At 41.6% G+C, this 20,310-nt stretch overlaps 1 protein-coding gene across 5 annotated transcripts in view; it reads left to right on the forward strand.

Moving 5' to 3' along the window:
• The window catches only part of TTLL5 (tubulin tyrosine ligase like 5), a 132,902-nt gene that overhangs the window by 90,865 nt on the left and 21,727 nt on the right, over positions 1–20,310 (forward strand). For 4 of the 5 annotated variants that reach the window (XM_021401304.1, XM_021401306.1, XM_021401307.1 and 1 more), the window contains one exon: positions 11,549–11,726. In XM_021401304.1, coding sequence (XP_021256979.1) covers positions 11,549–11,726 — 178 coding nt within the window. Of the gene's footprint in view, positions 1–11,548; positions 11,727–20,310 lie in introns of those variants that run through there. The other variant, XR_002440162.1, reaches the window with a different exon arrangement.

A 20,310-nucleotide genomic window follows, 5' to 3' on the forward strand; every position in this document is an offset into this window, starting at 1 on the left:
GTTATCTGGCTATGATTTTTGGCCTTGAGATTTATAGGCATGATGTCAGGGAACTCTATACTTCAGCATGCTTTGTCCCTATAAACAGACTTTCTAAGCGATCAAGATTTATAAAGGCTTCTCTAAAAGACACCGATCAGAGGGTCTTCACCTACTGCAACAAGATGATAAGTGTGCTGGCTGTCAAGCAAATTTGATTGCTTTCATGAACTTCAGAGCAAATTTTGTAGAATTTGGAGGCTTATGCCGTTCTTTAGTTTTATTTGTTGTTTAGTATTTAGATGACAAATCACCTGAAGTTAGGAGAGTATGACATCTGTACTCCATAGTCATGTGACACAACTAAAAAGTCATTTGGGCTTCAAGTGGTATGAAACTTGGACAGCACAATCTTGGAGGAATCCTTGAAGCCTTGTAGTATAATGCCATCCTGTCCTGCATCTTTTGGGAGGCTGAGACAGACAGAGTCAGTTAGCTCTGCAGGGTGTTTATGTTCTTGAGCAGGGGCAGAGCACTTTGAGTACTGTCTCCCATCTCCGGAATCCTAATCCTACCAAACTCAATAGTCTGTTTTTTGTTTGTTTATTCTTCTCAAGCACTCTAGATTTCACCAGTGAAGCCCAATTCTAAGTTTTCATTTGCCTCTTGAGACTTAAATGAGAGGCCTGAGCTGCTCCCTTTATTCCCCATTCAGTTATTTCAGTGGGATCTTGCAGCTGCTGCTAGGGCACATCTAGTGAGGAGCATAGCATGCTGGGAAAGCCTACACAGGAGGAAACTTAATGGAAAAATATTAAGAAGAAAAAAATGTGTTTGATGGACTTTTAATATAAAAGGGGGAAAAAAAAGAAAAGGGGGAGGGGGAGATTTATTCACTATAATAGGAACCAAATGTTGGCTGGGAGAGCAGCTGCACTCTCACTCTTTCCCTGTAAACTGTGAGCGGCTTTTCAAAGGAGGCATTACAGGGTGCAGGGCTAAGCTGCTGGTCCTGACTTAACCCTTGCACCTCTAAAGAGTGTTAGGGAATATGCGTTTCCAGGAGAGTGGCAGAATAATGTCTTCAGTTACAGACCCAGTCCCAGTCCATATTCTAGACAGATAGCGGTGCCTATTATGTTTTCATTCTCTTGTGGTACTGTTGCCATCCACTAAAACATACAGTCAGGAATAAGTAGAGCCCATCAGTCTTTTCTGTTTTCATTTTCCGTAGACTTACCTTCTGTCTGTACAAGTCACATTTTGTGTTGGTCCACTTGATCCATGCTAGTATTTTATAGTGGAGCCTCTGTAGCGAGAAATACCTTTCCCATCTGAAAGTCGCACAGCAATGCATCTAAATTCCTGGTGATTTGAATTCACTGGATAGGATAAAAGGGCAAATTTAAGGTAGCAATTAGGTAGCCCATTACCCGAATCTGAATGACTTATCCCAGTCAAAGCAGAGCACAAGTAGTAGTGAGGAGAAATTACTCAGTCTCTCTCTTCTGTTCGAATTTCATATCTAATTAGTGCTTTAAAATCTGGGGGACGTGGTGTGGGGGAAGGCAGTTCAGGCAATTACATGTCAGAAATGTAGACAGGTAATCTTCCCCAAGGCTTCCTCATGAAAGAAGAATGATACCAGGCTTCTGTGTTAATCTTACTTTATAAATATCTTGTTACTAAAATGTTTTTGCAAGCTTTCCTGCATTTGCAAGTATGGAAGTATGTGCAGGAAACGTGAGGCAAGCACAACCTCTCACTCTGTATGGTTCACCCCTTTGTTTGCAGTCATTGAGGCTATGTGAACTTGTTAATCTGGATCACATGGTGGAATGCGCTCAGTTACCTTCAGTGATTTTCCAGTGACCTGATAAACCACAGCAGCATGGCAGCACTGAACTTTGCAGCCATCCGGCTGTTAATTTTCTTCTTGGTTTAGTCTTTTTAATAGTGAATTTAAAAGCTGCCATGTGTAAAGAGAAGGAAAAAAAAACCTGTTTTTTACCAGCCCATTATTCCCCAGATCTGAGAGACTGCAGCCACGGATGCTACTAAGGCCCCAACAGAAAAATGACTCAGTTGAGAAGTAAATACTTAATTTCATTTATGAAGACTGCAAGTTTAGTGCTCCTGCAAGTAAGAGGTTTATAATGCCAGCTGAATCTTGGAATAGCTGAGGTAGATTTGGCCTACCTCCAGAGATTTACTAGTACTCCATAACCTCAACCTGTTCTTCCTTTGCTAGACTGCCGCAAATCTGTTTGATGCACCTCGTTTCCAACCTGCTAAATCATGGCATTGCCTGTATGTAGAGAGCTAGGACCTAGAATACCCTCAATTCCTAATCTGCAGCAGAATTTACCAGATACTACCTTGCCTTTGTTATAAGAAAATCTATCTTTACTTTGAAACTCACTGTCAGGGAAAAAGCAGGAATAATTTACAGATGTCAGGGAGCAGGAAATAAAGTATGTTATATTATGCAGTAGCGTATGTCAGAAAAGGAGAAAGCCCAGGAACTTGGATAGTATTTGTTAGAATATAATAAAGGAGCAGGCAGGCTCCACATCCAGAATGCATTCAGATTTGAGCGCCCTTCGAGCCCCAAATACTGATAAAAGTGGCAATATATGAACAAAGGTCTGAAACGGCTGAGTTAAGGAAGAAGATGAAGTTGAGTCTGGTAAGGTTGACTAACTCGAAGGAGGCATAGGTCTAGTAGTGAAGGTTTAGACGTGAAGTAAGGAGAAGAGCGTGCAGAAAATCTAAATTTAATGGGGAATGTCAGGGAAAGTTCAAGACACTGTGTGTATACCAGCCTGTGCTGTTGTGCAGCTGATAGTATGACACCTGGATTCTACCAAGCCCCTGGGACGTGCATCACAAGGAGATGAGTTGGATGCTTTTGCATGCATCTTTGTTTTTGAATAAAATTCTTGTAACAAAAACTCTCTCTCAGTTGGAAAGGAGGAATTGTGGGAATAGCAGAGGGGGACTCCTGACTCTTGCTAAAAGCTATGCACATAAAAATGTTCTGGGATGTTTAAATTGCGCTTCTGGTAGCTATTATAGTTAACCTGTGAATGAATCTGGAAATTGTTGCTAATTCCACAAAGCCTCTCCTGTTCTTTCCCTAAACCAACTTTTGAGCCTGGTACATCTGCTGTCTTAGGCATGGTGGTGACTTTCTTACATGCCCTGTAGGTAGAAGCAGCTGGGGTTGCTGAGAAAGTGCGGAGCAGAAGAGCTAAGGCTGAACCTATTACAAATTGCCTGCATCTGTGCCTCATCACTAGGAGAAAGTTTGATTGGTGCTCTGGGACAGAAGCTTTCCTGCATCTCAGCAACACCTTCACTGTGGGAGATTGTGTGTCTCACTTTGAACTGGATTTGAACCCAGAATGCCATTCCATATGCTTACTGTGCCGATGCAGCCTTGATAGGCTGCTTATTAACTCTGAAAGCTTTTCCTTGGCTTCCCTGGCAGAGCCTGAAAGCGGATGGCAAACTAGGTGATGGCTTCCTCCTTTTACGCAGGCCTCCTGCTTCCTGCTCCTTCCCTGCCTGACTGCACCTCTGCCAGGGGGAGTTCTGGACACCTCTCTGGGCTTCAGGAGGTCTCCGAAGTCCCAGGCAGGGCTCATGTAGGAATATCAAAACTGTTTTGTTCTCCCTGTTGTTGTTTTTTGGAAAGCTGCCTTTCTTTACTTCTGTAGTATAGCTGCTGTGTGTTGTAGGGGGCTGCGTGTTCCAGCAGTCAGATCTGCAGGCCGTGCTAAAATGCAGGCTCTTGCTGACTAAGATGGACCTAAGCGGCTTTTTCCTAGAGAGTCCTGATAACAGCAGAGGACAGGAGCAAACCATTCTGAAAAGCTTGATGCTCTGTTTCTTAATTTTTAATTTACAGCTTTTGAAGCTGAGGGGAGGGAAAGAGGGAGAAGAGACAAAGAAAGGCCTTGAGGCGAGCAGCGCTGTGAGAGGCCCGACTGCCCTGCGCCTCAGCCAGGCCCCCAGCATCCTGGGCTTTGTCCCACTATGTTTATCATTGCTCCATAGCCAGACCCAATCTAGCGCCTATTGTTAGGGATGGAGGAAACATTTAGTGTGCCAAAGAAAATGTTTGATTTTTTTCTGAGTGCCTGAGCATAAGTCAGCAGGATGCTGGGAGCTGCCACGCTAGATGGAGTCATTAGTTACTAGGCCAACTACTTTTTTAACAGCTGGTGCCCAACAGGGCTTTGTACTGAAAACTTCCTGGACCTGTCATACCACCTGAATGCCCTGTAGGCAAGAAACTACTGCCTGAGATTGTCTTACATTCCTTGGCAAGGTGGGAGCTCTGATATATAAATGCTCTGAGTTTCCTTATTGCCAGAGAGGGCTCTTGTTCTCCTTAGCTCCAGCCTTTACAGAAGGGGATACAAAACATCATTGTTAGCTTGTTACCTACTCTGAAAGGAGGATAATTCTTTACTCGGTTTTGTAAACCTCCAGCTATACCAACTCCTGCTGTGATCCTATTGGTTCTTACAAACTAAGTAGAGTTAAACATAAAGTATTATTTTTCAGGATTGCTGAAGCTCCATTTGCACAAGTAATTTGAGCATAGTTTGCATTACCTTTCAGTGAGATATAAGCACTTTTCAAACATTTCAGAATTCCTGCTTACTAAGTGATATATGGGAAAACACCAGTGTACTGCATGTCTTGGTATTGTTGCCTGTTACACTGGAGTCATTATCAAGCATGTGCCCAGCTGTGCCATTGGAAGAAGGCTTCAGCTGAAATATAAATGAAAGCATGAAATGTGAATGAAAGCACAAATGAAGTTATTCTTTCAGTAGGGACTTGCTATATGTTAGATAGTAACAAAATAACTACAAGATTCTGTCTGGCTTTCAGTTGACTTTATTATAGCTTTATTCCTTTGCATTCCCTTTAAATCCATTTGAAGTGGGGACAGAAGTCAACATCCTCCTTTTTCATAAAAGCTTGTCACCCCATTCCTTTCTTACAGCAGCTGCATTATTTAGAGCTTTTTTTCCTTTTTTTTTTTTCTGTAGTCAATGAACAAATGTATTAGCATTTAGTATTTTATTAGCATGTAGAACTGGAATATATCTACGTTAGCTCCTAAAACAGGTGAAGGTAATGGATTATGAAAGAGTTGCTTACACCAGAGGAGAGCTAATGATTTTTTGAAAGATGTCCTCATGGAGAACCAAAGCAGGAAAGAGAATTTAAGACTAGCAAACCTGAAGGTTAGTGCGTGGTGTTCTAGCACTTTTAGACTGGCTTATGGTCATAATAGCAGAGAGATATATTGAAATTTCTCTGAAGAATAAACTTGTTTCTTTTGTGAAGGCAAGAAGTTTGCAGCAGAGGGTCTTATAGTGTCAGTGCAGAGGAAGAGGGAATTCTAGCGTAGGCTTTATAAAAACTACAGTTCAAAGAAAGGAACATAGTGGGTTTCTTGCCAAAAATACTGAGTAACCCTAAAAGCTGCTGGAAGGACAAAATCTTGCTTACAAAAGATGGGCCATAATGCCAAGGCTGAGATTTCCTGTACATAGTGAAGGTCTGAATCCTGGCCAGGTCTCTAGACTAAGCAACCCATAAATAATCCTGAGCAAGCTGTGAGAAGGTTGTTCACAACCAGCCTGGCTGACAGAATGAAACTCAATCTCCTCTGGTGGCACAGGCAGGAATTTCTGTTTCCCATTTGCATGTGTGTACATCTATGACTATATCTGTCCTCTGTACATGCAAGCAAATCACAGAATCACAGGGATTGGAAGAGACCTCTGGAGATCATCAATTCCGACTTCTGTGCTAAAGCAGGTTCCCTACAGCAAGGTTGCATGGGTAGGCATCCAGACAGGTGTTGAATATCTCCATGGAAGGAGGTTCCACAACCTTTCTGGCAAACTGTTCCAGTGTTCTGTCACCCTCACTGCAAAGAGGTTCTTCCACGTATTTGTGTGGAGCTTCCTACGTTCTGTTTTTAGGCCATTGCGACTTGTCCTATCATTACGCACCACTGAAAAGAGTCTGGCCTTGTCCAATTGCCTCCTGCATTTTAGATATTTATAAACATTGATCAGATCCTCTCTCAGTCTTCTTTTCCCCAGGCTGAACAGACCTACTGGTCTGAATGGGTATATCCCATTGGGGCCCATGGATTTAAGCACATTGATTTTGGCTAGATGGTTGCTGACCATATCCTGCTTGACCAAAGGGAAGTCTTCCATTCTCCAGACTCTCTCTTGCGTCTAGGATCTGAGATTCCCCACAGGCAGTCTTCATAGTAAAGACAGAAGCAAATATGTATTCAAGGAGTCATTAACGTACAAGCAATAATTCTGAACTGAAAACAAACTGACCTGTCAGTACTGACTCTAATGAACCCTCATTTCCACTGGGGGTACGAGTTTTTTTCTGATTATTTTTGACTTTAAAAAGGTGTGACTTGTGAAAAATCTTCTCCTTCAGCTAGGTTGTTTATATAGAGAGTTTTTCTACCATGTGAACTCAATAGTATCTATTAAGCTGTGAGGTCCTCTATAGCCCTTTTACAGCCTTCATTACTGTGCTGAATCTGTTGCTGAATTCCCTGAGCAGAAAAGCTAACTTCAGGAAGGGCACAAAGGTGCTATCTTGCTTTGATAAATCATCTGACAGGAAGAGGCTGAGAATAGGAACCACACCATGATGCATTCCTGTGAGCATGGCAGACTGAGAGCTGGAGCATGTTGCTGGCAGCAGCATACTGAGTCTCAGACCCTAAGCCCAATTTTCCTGTACTAAGGGAAGTTTCGCTTTAAGACGTAATATCAGCAACCTGTTAATATACGGGGACTTTTTGAAAGTGCTGATAAACTACCCCACTCTGAAAGTGATCCAAAGACTTGCAAATGTGCACACTTTCTATTGTCAAGTATTTAATGCTTACATTTAGAACAAGCTTTAAGTTATGAATTTATATTGATTTCTGCCTATAAAAAAGAAAAGCGCATGGCAGCTGACAAGCATATTCAATCCGGAAGGATTTTGCAGGCCATGAGAGGGAAATCTGTACTGACAAGCAACAGTTCTTTCAGTAGAGTATTTAGAAAAAAGTAAGCACTATTGTGCTGCTGCATCATGTGATGAGAAGGAATATATGTATTGGAGCTGCAGGGATTTGCATACAACCATCAGCAGTGCAAGAAAATGTTAGCCATTTTTGTGGGATTGGTTTGGCTTTTCTAATTTGTTCTTCCTAAAGATTTGGTAGTATAGTTTCAAGAGTGTTCTCCTGGGTAGTTTAAATTAAACTTTCCTGGGTAATATAATATCCTTTAAAAGTTATTTTAGGCTGTAGGTCATGTATTGGTTAAAACAGGAAAAAAAAAGATTTAAAACAAGTTAGAAACCAAATGAAAGTTTTTGGGAGTCCATTCAAGCAAACAAACGTTGGATCAAGGCAGCAATCTCAGTGCATTTTTAAAAACAGGACCATCAGACTTCGGAGTTTGTCTTCCTGTGACAGTTAATTCTTTGCTAGGTATCTCAAAGCAGAAGAAATGGGGATCAAGGAAATGATACTGAAGTTCTGCCATTCTGTTAGTGGCTTTCACGGTACTACAGACCGCAGTCACTATACATCACATCTATGGTACAAATCCAGTTTGGCTATCAGCAGGTCCAACTTCAGTGGAGTTTTCATTTATATCAATTTTATCTCCTTCATTTCATCTTGACTTCCATGTTTTAGAACAAATCACTCAATCTTTTGTTTCCTAGGCATTATTTATGATCAAAGGATTGAATTTATGGATTGCAGGTTCTGAGTTGATATGAGAGGAATTGGAACAGATACTACTTTCTAGAATGAATAGTGTAACTTGACTGAATTCTCTTAACTTCTGACTGATACTTGCAGCAGGTTTTGTTTCAAGACCCCCTGATGCATAAACAAAACTGGTTGCATTATCTCAGACCAAAAGGACTATATGGCTCAGTCTCCTGCTCAGAGGGCAGCCTATGGAAGATAACAGGGGGAGAGCATTACGTAATGTTATGCAATGATGGTAATTCCCCAGTATTCTCAGTGATTTCCTGGCCAGGAGGTGATATCTTTGTATATGTACAGTTCTAGTGGCTCTTGCTTCCATTAGTTTGTACAATCACTTTTCAACCCTGTAAATTTTAGGCATCCTTAGCTTCCTGTAGTAAGAAGGCATCCATGGTTTAATTACGTGTTAAGAGAAAAAGTACCTCGTTTTATTTGTTTTAACCTGCTCACCTGATGGCTTCGTATTATTTTTCCAACATCTTACAGTGTGAGAAGTAATTGTTCTTCATTTTTCTTCTCCCTGAACCTCATGATTTTAAATATTTTTCCTACTTCCTTTCAGTTGTCTTTTTTTTCACAATGAAGAGTCCTTATTTATTTAGTCATTCCTCAATATAAGTTGTTCCATACCTTTGATCATCTTTTTTAGGAATGTGATGTTTGTTTCACACTTCTCAATGACTTCCAGTTCTTCAGCTGCAAACTTTTCTTTTTTAAAATTTCATTCTTTTCCTAGGTCATTTCTAAGTGTTTTGAACAGCAGAGACCATAATACAGATTCATGTGAGACTCTAGTGAAAATTGTCCTTTTATTCTATCTCTTGTTTCATGTGCTTTTAACTAGTTACTAGATCCATGAGAGGTATCTCTACGGGATCATGCTGGCTTGCTTTCTTCAGGAACATTTTGAGTGACCTTATCAAATTTTTCTCAAATGAGGAATTACCACTGTGAAAACGTTACTCAAGGCAAATTGACAAATAAAACATTATTTCAAAACAGATACTGAAGATCATGATCTCTTGGTAGTACTGACGAATAATTAATCGAACTGCTTACAGAGCCCTAATGTGTCTTCCGTGGAGCTCCTGAATGCTCACCTTTGTGTCTTCTGCATTTGATGTTTGTTTCAAGCGCTGATCTGCAGTAACCCCCAGCTATCTCCCAGAGAGTACATCCCAGGCTCAGCACAGTCCTTTGTGCTTTTCAGCTAAGAGCAAGCCCAGACTTTACTGGAAGAGTAACAGAGACTGCAGCTGCTTCTTCACACAAGGGAAAAGTCCAGGGAGCTTTATCATCTGAATGGGTGAGGGAGTCAGTATCTATGTAGTGGAAAGAGCAATTTTTATCGTTGGGGTGAGAGCTGAGTTCAGATGGCAACAACCTGCTGATAACCCACTAGGTAAGCCTGTAGGATTCGAGAGAAGGTAGCTGGGGATTGTTTCAAAGATTATTTGTGCTGTTTTTTGTGGCATCCTGTGCCCAGTAGGGGATGGTGCTGGGAGTCCAGCAGTGCTCATGGATCTGTAGCTGAACAATTGCAGACAGAACCACAGTAACAGACAACAATAACCCTATTACTGTCCTAGGAGAGGTTAAAAGAATACACGCATCCTGAACGTAATCGCTGTGGAGGTTACTCTGTACTAATCTTGTCTGAGGACGGAAAGAGAAAGGGGAAAGTATGTGAGATTCTTTTACAGGATCAAGAGTAAAAAGAATATCTAAGAGTCTTAGAAGGCAAGGAAGAGAAAAAAAAAATTAGGCATTGTAGGAGAGGTGACCGAGGAAAGCAAAAAAACTACGAAGATATTTAGAAAGTGTATGTATTTTAATTTTTTAATAACATTTTCAGATATCGGATGATGTTAGAGAACTGTTATTTTATAAAGCAATAGGAAGAGATGATTTCTTCTCCATAAAAAGAGGACAGAAGAAGGGTGGCAGGTTCGGAAGAGGGGAGCTACTCTCCCAGGAGATCTAACATCAGAGTCAGGTTCAGACCTCTACAACTTGTCTTTCGAGCCCTGAGTACTGTCAGTCAGCAACATTTCAGTATTCTAAGCACTGGTGAAAGAAAAAGAACTGAAAGACTGATAATCTTGTTGAGGTGTAGCAGGAGGTAGCAGGGAATAACAGTAATTCATCCAGTATTGCACTGCTGGGGTACGATGGAAGCAAAGGAGGGAGGCAGTGAGATATCTTGAACAGAGAAGTCTAGTACCTACAGCCAGCGGCCCAGAAGAGAAAAAGAGGTAGCAGTGCTCCATGCAGCAGAAATCCCAGAGGAAGCAGGGTGGAAATACTGGCAGCTGAGCTCGTTTTCCTCTAGACTGTCTTACTCCTGTATTGCTGAGGAACTGAGTATGGACAGGTAGCCATTAGAGTCCTTGTTATCAATTTGCTGTGAAAGGTACACGTTAGGTTGCTTTTGAGAGAGAGTACGTAGGGCCAGTAGTTTCTTCTGGTGTTTTTTGAAACATCCTTCAGAACATTTTAAGGACCTGCTGTGATAATGAAGATTATAGGAGAAGCTGTGATGCATTCAGAGAAGCTACGTTGTAAGTTTTGATGATATCATGAAAAAAAAAGGAGATTGCAGTTAACACTCTTGCCAAAACCGTAACCTATACTCTGAATCATGGCATGAAATGTAAAAGACACCAAGTATCTTTTACATCCCAGTTAGTTATGACATACACAGGAAACACAAGGAAAATCTGCCCTGGGAACCAAAAGGAAACATTTGAGAAGAGTGGCTGAGAGAAACATGACAGAGCTCAGCAGAAACCTGGGAAGCTCAGGCACTGGGGCTTGAAGGTTTTATTAGCCAGAGTGTCAGGATTCAGTGGGCTGTATGGCATCCTGTCTTGTGATCACAGAGTGTCTGAGTTGCTGGGCCATCACAGCCTCTTCAGGACAACTTGTGGCCCTGTCAGTCTGCCACCTGTTCTCTGCAAAGCCTCTCGGCCTTCTGCATAAGTGTGCTGGTACTGCTTTCTCACCACAGCTTACAAACTTCAAAGCAAGCCGGTGAGCTTCTGTCAGTACTTATCAAGTTGCAGACCACAGCTGAACTTCCACCATGTAAGCCTGGGTTATATGAAGTGCCTCTTCGCCAGAGGCCTTTTCTCTGGGTAAGGATTGCATTACTTAGATGATGAAAGAAGTGAACCCATCTTCAGTCCCGTTACGTCTTTTGGATTGTAGTTGTGTGGAGTCAGTGTATGCTGTAGTTGCAATCTCATCCTACTAGTCATTTATCCTCTCTGTGGATATTATTTTGCATGACTTTATTCTACCCTCACTGCAGCACACATATACTTGGTGTGAGCCTTGTGTTAATGTATTGACAATCTCTACAAATGCAAATAAATACGTATCTCATTAGATCTTTAGCTCTTTTCCTGTTGCAACACTGTATCTTCTTATTGCTAGTGAGCCACAGCTCCAATTTTGAGTTTCTCTTCTCTTTTGTCTTCCTTTGTTCCCCTCAAGCATGGTGTTACAGCTATTAATGTAGTTCCTCCTTGGAATTCAAGAAACTCCTTAGCAAGGCAGCAGTTGGCACATGGCACCCGTAGCAGGTATTGTGCTTGTTGGAGCCACTTAAAACAAATTCACAGCTGTCTAAGTATTAAGGATGTTTAAGGAAGCAAAGGTGCCTTGTAAGCAGGAGTCCTCATAGGCAAATAAGCGGAAATGTGATGGCTTTTCTTTTCTCAGGGCTCCAGAGAGTGATCGTTTTGCCTGGGAGGGAGAGGTGGAGAACAGCATCTACAGCAAGGTGACACGGAGTCCACTGGCACACCCCAACTATCAGCTGAATTTAGCCGTGCAGCAACTTCAGCAGCAAAAACTTCAGTCACGACAGCTATTGGAGCAAAGCCAAGCCCGACACCAGGTAAGTAAGAAAGCCTCTGTCTCGGACATAGCAGTAGTGACTGAGTCTTAGCAAAGTAGGAACAACCTCAAACCAGTACATATGGTACAGCTTTTGTGGAAGAAATAGCTCTTCCAGTGTGTTACAACAATAGAACTAATATTACCTGCAATGATTTTAATAAAATTTTGATGCTGCCGTTCCCACTGGCCTTTTCCACCACATTGCCATCCTCCTCCTTTTGGCTGTTGGCATGCTCTTGCTTGCTTTTCTGTGTAAGTTCAGAGCATTCCCTTACATTGCCCCAGACAGCCTTAGAACTGTCTATAGTCTCCACAGCTCTTTGTCTCTTAATCTTGTCACTGAATTGCACAGTTCTGCTTTTACTTGTGTTGCTCATGGGTAGTACTTCAAGCTGGGTTGCTTATATTTTGGTGTTTCCAAATCTGGGGTCTTGAAATTGTATTTGGCAACTGTATGTTCTGTGACAAACAGATCAGGGCTTTATCTTGACTAAATTCTTCTTCTCCTGGATATCTTCTTATAAGATGTAGCTACCAAAAAAAGCAGCATGTTAGCAAACTTAAAAATTATTCAGGAGAATCTGTATCTTTCTTTTAAATAAATACATTAATTTCTTTCAAGATCTTACAGTGTGCAGGAGGCATGGCCACTGACCCCGATGCCAGGCGCAACTTTTTTCTGCAACCCTGAAAATCTTCTCAAAGTCTCCTATTCGTTTTGTTATTACTATATTTAAGATTTCCTTTCACTGCTTTGCACTGAGACACCTGACAGACATATGACTCTTCTGTTACAATTGCAAGAAAGAAAAATGGCCTGAGTGTCCAAGAGCTAGAGGAAGTATGAAAATGGGTTAGTATTATTGATGCTCTGGGTGATTCCTAGATGCCAAGGGTGGACTACTGTCACTGGAACAGCTTTTCAGTCCTGTCTGGGGAATCTTCCAAGATTACAATTAGCTTGCTGCTGCACTCGTTACCCTTTTTTGTTGTTATGGAGAGGGAGGTGTGTTTTTTTCCTCCAGATGATGTCTGAAAGTATTCCTTGCTAGAGAGAAGTGTTTAGGTGAACAAACCTCCACTCAAAGGAGACTGCTCAATTAGGAGGGAGATATTTGCTGGACTGTCTGGTAGGACTGGACTCCAACAAAACCACGAACGGAGCTAACATGGAGGTCTGAACACCCACTCTCCCTCCTATGAAGCATATGAGTCACTAGTCAGAGTCTTTGAGAATATCTTCTAGGCAAATTGCCCCCATCCTTTTCTGAGAGCATCTTGAAGGAGAGGTCCTTCACCCTTTGCTCCTTACGCTCCTTCTCTCAAAGCCCTTACTTAGCCATGTGGTTTCTGTCCCCAAATTCCCCCACCCACAGACTTCTTGCTGCCCCTCTGAGCAGGAGCAGGAGGTCTTCCTTTCATCTACATCCAAGGGGCTCTTGGTGGGTAGCAGTGGCTGCTCATGAGCTCGGGAAAGGACTATAAACAGGCTTGTGCCTGTGAGGAGGCCAGAGCTGGCCATGGGGCCTGGCTGAGCCCTCTTCTAATTGCTGACATTGAGCTGATGTTATTCTTGGCCTCGGGTAGTGCCATTACTCAGGAGTTTCTGTTCAAGTGATTCTTTGTTAAACCTCCACTCACCCCCACAAGATCCCCCTTGCTGCTCTCCCTCCCTTCTTTCTCTGAGCCAAGCAGTTCAGAGTTGCAGTATTGAAGCCATTGCTATGCCGCAGGGCTCAGGCTGCTCTGAAGTTGCCATTAATGAAGAAAGGGATTTGCTGAACATGAGGGCTCTCAGACCTTCTGTAGTGAAAACCATATCTTAATAGCATGATTTTCTTTTGGACACTTCTTCTCACAATAAACTTTATATAGAGGCAGCCACACCTCCCTTTCCAGTCACAGTTGCATGGAACCTCTGATGCCCCTCCCAGTCATTGCACTACTCTCATCTTCGTTTTACCCAACCTTCCTCTCTAGTTTGCTGTTACCGATCTCTTCCTTCTTAGACGTCAGTTCTTTGACTTGATCCTTCCAGGAACTACCCTTTCTTTTCTGTTATTTGCACACTCCCTACCCTAAATCTCCTTCCTTGGTGTCCCTCCCACTTTTTTCTGCTGCGCATCAGAAGCATGATTTCAACACATTTTCTGCTGAAAAACACCTAAGCCACCTGACTCTCATTGCCCACTCTCTCAGCAGCATATCTTCTCATGTAGTGAAATCTGCCCTGTGCTTTGTTGTCTTGTTTGCTACATTCAAGTTTGTCAGCTCCCCTCTCCTTTCTGTTCGTGTAGCCTTATGTTCACTTTCATGATAAAGCATCCTTGTGTCATTGGTGTTGACCAGTCTTGTAGTAAAATCATGTCAGCAAAGTATGGAAGATGTTTCTAGTTTCTTTAATCAGAATGGCAACTACAGATACAGGAAAAGCTATAGGGTAAGCCTCTTATTCTCAGCTCTGCATAGCTTAAGACCGTCAAATTCAGTGCTGCTCTTTGCATCTCCTTGTTTGTTGTCTTCTTTTCTCATACCTTCCTCATAATGCCTTTTTTTCTGATGCAGTATCATGTTCTTTGTCGGTCCCTCTTCCCATGAAGCTTGGCATGGATGCTGGAATGGAGAAAGCTTACTTGTATTCTACAAGATACCATAATTGGGAGTGTTCAGAGTTTAGGATCAATTGGACCTTCTATAGGAAGCCCCCAGCGGGGTAGGAAGGATTCTGTTTTTCAGTCACAGCTCTAACTGGTTGGTCTGGACACAATCAACAGTTGATACTCTGATCTAAGAAAATATGTTGGACAAGATTCCCCAAAATTCTATGTGTATTTAGAAATTGCCACTGCTTCTCCTAACATTTTAAGGGCTACAAGTGATAAAAATGGGGAGGAAGGTCTAGCAGAACTATTTGGAGACTCAGTGCCACCATCAGAGGCTGGCTGTGAGGGGAAGGAACGATGACGAGGGAAACAAGGACCTTAATCTCACTCCATTCCAAGAATGGAAAAGCATCGGATACAGGCCTGTGGGCTCCACAATTTTGGATTCACCCTTTTTAGTGGATCCTGGATCTTCCTGAATTATCTTAATTAGACTTAAAGGGCTGCTCTGGAACTTGAGTGACCACTGTTTTAGCCTTGTCTGCTGTCAGGCAGTTACTGGATGATCCCTTGAAAATGATCTCCACCATGTGTGGTCAGTTTCTCTGATTTACACTGACCACCTCTATTAAATGCTTTGCAGTTGTGAAAGTTTACCTCCATTAACAAAACAAATGTGTCCCCAGCAGGGGAAGGTCTTCTACTGGAAAGACTGTCATGGAAAATGTGTGCAGGCCATCTCTAAGCCATACATTTCACATGATTGTTCAAGTTCTTGTTGGAAGGCAGACCAGCCATTTATCAGTAGCTGAAGTGTATTTATCAAGGCACCTTGTGTATGGCATGACCATATAACATGATTAGTTGCCCATTTTTCCTTCTGTCTGTGACAAATAAGCTAGTTTAGTTGTATGTAAATGGATAGCATGTGAACAAATGACAGAAGCACCATGATTAATAATGCAGTCAAATGCTTCTGCTAGTGCGTTAATGAGTTCGATATGTTGGAGATGAGCTAGTTGTGTTGGAAAGCATAGAAGCTCTTAGCCAATTGTTTGCGTAATAGGAATATTCCCCACTGCCAGGCAGTAGATGTATCTGATCATGAGAGCTTATTGCGTATTTTTTTGTGGTAGCACCCACTCTTGGTTGAGTGCTTTCCAGACACTTCAGAAGGATGATTTCTCCTCCAAGCATTTTGCAGCTTGCCGGGCAGCAAATACTATGTAGATGGAGAAAGAAACAATAATCAACAATTTCCACTCTTTGTATGTGGAAGTTAGTTCTCACTGTGCAGTATGTTGGAAATAGATCTTCAATGCCAGAATAGGTATTTTATTATTTGGATAAAAAGAAAAGCACCGAGCTGACTGAATGTGAATCTGACAAATAAATGGATAAAGCTCTGCAGTGGTAGGGAGCAGGAATAGAGACAATACAAAGCCTGAGGAAAAAAAAATAGAAGGGAGGGAGCTGGAAAGTGGAGGCAAGAAGCTTAAATCTGATATCGATAAAAACAAGGAACAAGAATTACAAAATTAAACAAAAAGACAAGAAAACAAGGTTTACAGCAGTATTTTTAATGTTTAAAGGAGACCTCATGTGACACGTTATGACCTAAATGTTAGTATCTCTGTTGCAGTTGGCAAAGCAGTTAATATACCATCATTGTTTATTCTCTAATTGTTTCCTGTACTGGAAAGATGCCATTAGCTGTTAGGGAGGTTCCTCCTTCTCTCTGTGGCTATGTTGAGTCTGCTTAGCCTAGCATCTACTGGGTTCAGATTTTTACGCCAAACGTTTCACATTGGGGAAAAAAAGCTAAATTAAAATAAGGAAAGTTCAGTCGTATTTAGGAACCATCCTACTTATATCAAAAAAAAGTCATCTTAAGCAAGACATAAATCATCATGTTAATGAGTTGTGTGGTCAGTTATGATCACGCTTTCAATCAGAAGTGTAAGTAGATTTTATGCAATAAAACATTGGACTAATTTCATCCTAAATAATTCTTGTCTTTCAATCATTTGAAGGTGGTAGTTCTCAGAAGTTTTATTGCATCGAGTTCAGCAAATATTTTTCCTTTTAACATATCTTACTCTTTTCTACATTCCCTACAGTTTACTTGATCTTACTGAGAATTTTGGATGTTCAAGATAACATTCCTAATATTCCAAATAACTACGTTATTTGTGCCTGAGGACATAAGGCCTCTATGAATGCAACTTAAACATCATTAACTGCTTTCTGAACTGTTATATATTGGGCTGCTGTCAAATTTGCAGTCTCTGTCCTGCTACAGTCTCTTGCTCATTCTTGTTTTGCAGCTTTTTCCCTCCGACTGTTTTCCCTGTAGATGTGCTGCCATTTTCCCTATTTGAATCTTGTGATGCTGATGAATCAAAATCTCAGTCTAAGTAAAGCAGAACAACTGTTCTGAAAGCAGTAGTCTGTGCTGATTTATACCAGCTGAAATTTTGTCCCCATGTTTCCAATCCCATCACTATTATTAGAATTATGGTGACGCCCAGTTGTATTAAGTATCTTTGCTATACAATGATGTGGCCCAGTCCTTGCCACAGAGAGCTCCCAGTTTGATACCAATGAGAGACAAAGGAAGAAAGCACCAAATCAATTTATTTCAATATATTGTAGTACCTTTCTGAAAAAATTTACCAAGGAAGATGTGGCTCAGGACATTGCGTGAATACTTTCAATTTTCTCTTCTTCCTTTTGATTTCTTTCTCTCTTTCTGCAATTTAACACTGTGATGGTTAAATAATAAGGTCAAAATATGCTATTATCCCCATTTTGTGAATGGTTAATTCAACCGATTGTTGCATCCGAATTGATTTAGCTGAACATATTAATATGTGTTCAGAGGAATCTGCACTAAATAATTTGTATAAATCCAAAAGTCATCCAAGCCTTTTGATTTTTTGTATTTTTGCAATGTCATCAGAAATGCAGTTGTTTCTCTGAAAGGTTGGGGTTTTGGTTTTTTTGTGTTTGTTTGTTGGGTTTTTCTTTTTTTTAAACTAAATCCTTGTTACAATTTATTCCTTATGAACATCTCAGTTTCCAGCATTAATGATTAGGAACTGTCTGCATAGCTGCGCAGATCTTTGTGCAGTACATGTGTGTACATTCATCAGTTCTCATATATTGCTGAGTCTCTCATTGCTTTCAGGCTTGCTGATTCAATTTAAGCTGAATTGCCACATATCTCAGAGCTATATTTTATACAAATGTCATGAAAATAAAGAGCTATGAATCTGGGATGGGTACTCAGCTACTGTTCCCATTAAGGCAAAGCTGCAATACTTGGCCACTCCTAATTACGCAGCAGAAAATCCACACAAGAATCCTCAAACCGATGAATGGAAGCATAATTTGGGGCATGCTTTATATTAGATACTGTAAGATTCAAGCCTGAGACAGATTCACAGGAAATGAGCTTCATTTGCTCCTCTGGTCACAGAATGAGCATGTTTTTGCTTGCAACATTTGTTCCGTTACTGTGCTAGGAATGGGTGTTAGATACAGTGATGGTGAGTGCCAGGAACATTCTTTGTGTTTTTGAAGTTCATTAATATATCTGCTTTTCTTCAAAGTACTGCAGTACCTCCCTGCTTTTAATCATGAGCAGCCCTAGTTCAGTTGCTTCTGGCTAATACTCTTAGATGTGTATTGTTATTACTGACAAGCTGTACATGTTGAGATTTTCTGATTAAAAATGTTTCTTTTTGTATTAGATAACACTTTGTCTATGGTGTACATTTGTAGGTGTGGGCGCAAGGGGAGGTGTGATCTAATGAGGTAAATAGGGGATTGGGAGTCAGGATCTTCTCTGAGCTCACAGCCTAGTTTTTCATGTTACTTCTGTCTGTGGCTTGGGGAAAATCACTTTCTCTGTGTGCTGGATAGGGTAAATGCTGTCCTTTTCTGCATCATTTTGGAGGGTGCTGCCTGCTTCAGGACTGCTTCTGTCAGGGTTTCTTAGGGCTTCTGTTCTCCCTGGGTTCTGAGCTTTCAGGATCCTGAGTGCTGAGGCATGTCTCCCACTTTCTGAGTATCTCTGGAATATCTTCCCAACCTTTCTTTTGTGCAGTCAGGCTCTGTTCTCCTCAGCTGCCCATTTTTACTTGCACAGTAGCTTCTCCTGGTTTCCTGTCCTGTCCCCATGGTGTTCACAGCAGGGCAGTATGCTTTGTAGCTGAATCCAGAAGCCATGGTCTGTGTCGGCTTCCATCTTTGCCTGGAAGGCAGCCAGAATCTCAGCACAGCATGAAGACAAAGGCCATTTTGGAATTCCATTAGCCCCCAAGAAAACATCCGTGATCTTTCTATAGGCAGGTCTCAGCCTAGCTTTTGCTGATCAGATTTCATTAGAGCATCCATTCTTGCTGTTTTCTTGAGAGTCACAGACCTCCCTACACATTCTTGTCAATATAGGGAAGGGGTTAAGACTGTATGCTTTGCAGGCACCAGGATCATAATGATTTTAAAAACAAGAAAAAAAAAATCAAAACCACAGGAAACATGCATGAAATCAAGCAGGGAACAGTGAGGTGGCATCCCCGAATAAGAAGGGGGTTCTTGAGGGTGACTATTGGGCTTGAGGGTCTCTATCCCAGCCCTGTAATGCATGAAACTCTAAGATGCAAAGTACTGAACCAAGTTTCATTTTGGCTTGTGTTATTGAGGGGAAGTGAGGCGTGACTGCTATTTTCCAGACTTCTGCACTTACACCAGCTACTTATTTCTAAAGCTTAAAGCTGCAATCAAGGTAGACCTTCAGGGGAGGGAGAGGTTAAGAAGGATTGGGAGCTCAAGAGGATCTTGTCAGTGAGCTTTCGTTAGGAAACAGGCCTGTTTTGGCTCCTGCACTTCCTTTTCTCCCTAGAGCTCAGCCTGTCAGAAACGCCTTCCCACACACCACTGCCTTGCCATTTACCAGAGAATTGCGGGGGAGAGGGGCTTTTCCTGTCTGTGTGCTGAGACTCAGCCAGCCCTCAGTCTGTGGTTTTCTCTGGAGTCCACTCTCTGTGGCTTTGTGTGTTTTTCACCAGAGAAGGAACTAAGGACAAATGCAGTGAAGGGCACTTCACAAGGTCATGCTGAGGTGTCAGGCGATTGCAGAGCTGTCACCTTCATCTCCTATCACTGACCTCTAGCTGCCGAACTATGCGGCTATGCTATTGCCTCTTTGCCCTGGGAAACTAAGAAACTTCAAGGAAAGGCAAGCCAGAAATCCCAGAAAGTTGCTTCTTTCTAAAAAGAGCTGAGTGGTTTGCAGAGCTCTCATAGGGAGCCATTTGCCATTCCCTGCCATGCCAGTCTATTGCTCACAACATGCTGATTCTTTAGTTCTCTGTGTCAAATCTGCAACATACTTACTCTCCCACTTGCTTTAGGAATAGAAATATTCTCAGTTCCCTGGTATTCCTGGGGATTTCCGTTTTGTTAGTTGCTGACCTCAAGTCTCCTTTTTCAGAGAATATACCTTAGAGCTTTCCAATTACTTGAAGCACCTACAGGGTTGGACTCAAGAACTGTTATTTTAACATCTTCCTCATAACCTTTTTTTTTTCCTATAACTTTGTCTTAATCCTAGCTCACAGACAAAGAACAGCTTACCAGGGTAAATGCAGAAAGTCATTAAAGCAATAAAAGCTTTATTTCTTTGTTTATAAGAGCCCACTGCACAAATAGACTGGGAATGTGACCTCTTGTTTTTTTTCCTCCAGAACAGTATCGTTAAGTGGTAGCAATAAGCTTCTCTGCCTTCCAAAATGCTACAGTTCAGCTCTCAAAACTACTTCATTTACAGCTGTTCTTTTTGTGCTTGGAACTGACCCTGAAACTCTGGAGTTGCGTTCACTGGGCAGAGATTCTCCCTTACAAAAATGCCACCCACATCTTTCAGCTATCAGCTATATTCAGGGAGATGATCACCAATTACTATGATTTTGTTTT

The sequence above is a fragment of the Numida meleagris genome, chromosome 6, assembly GCF_002078875.1.
Source record: "Numida meleagris isolate 19003 breed g44 Domestic line chromosome 6, NumMel1.0, whole genome shotgun sequence".
NCBI lineage: Eukaryota > Metazoa > Chordata > Aves > Galliformes > Numididae > Numida > Numida meleagris.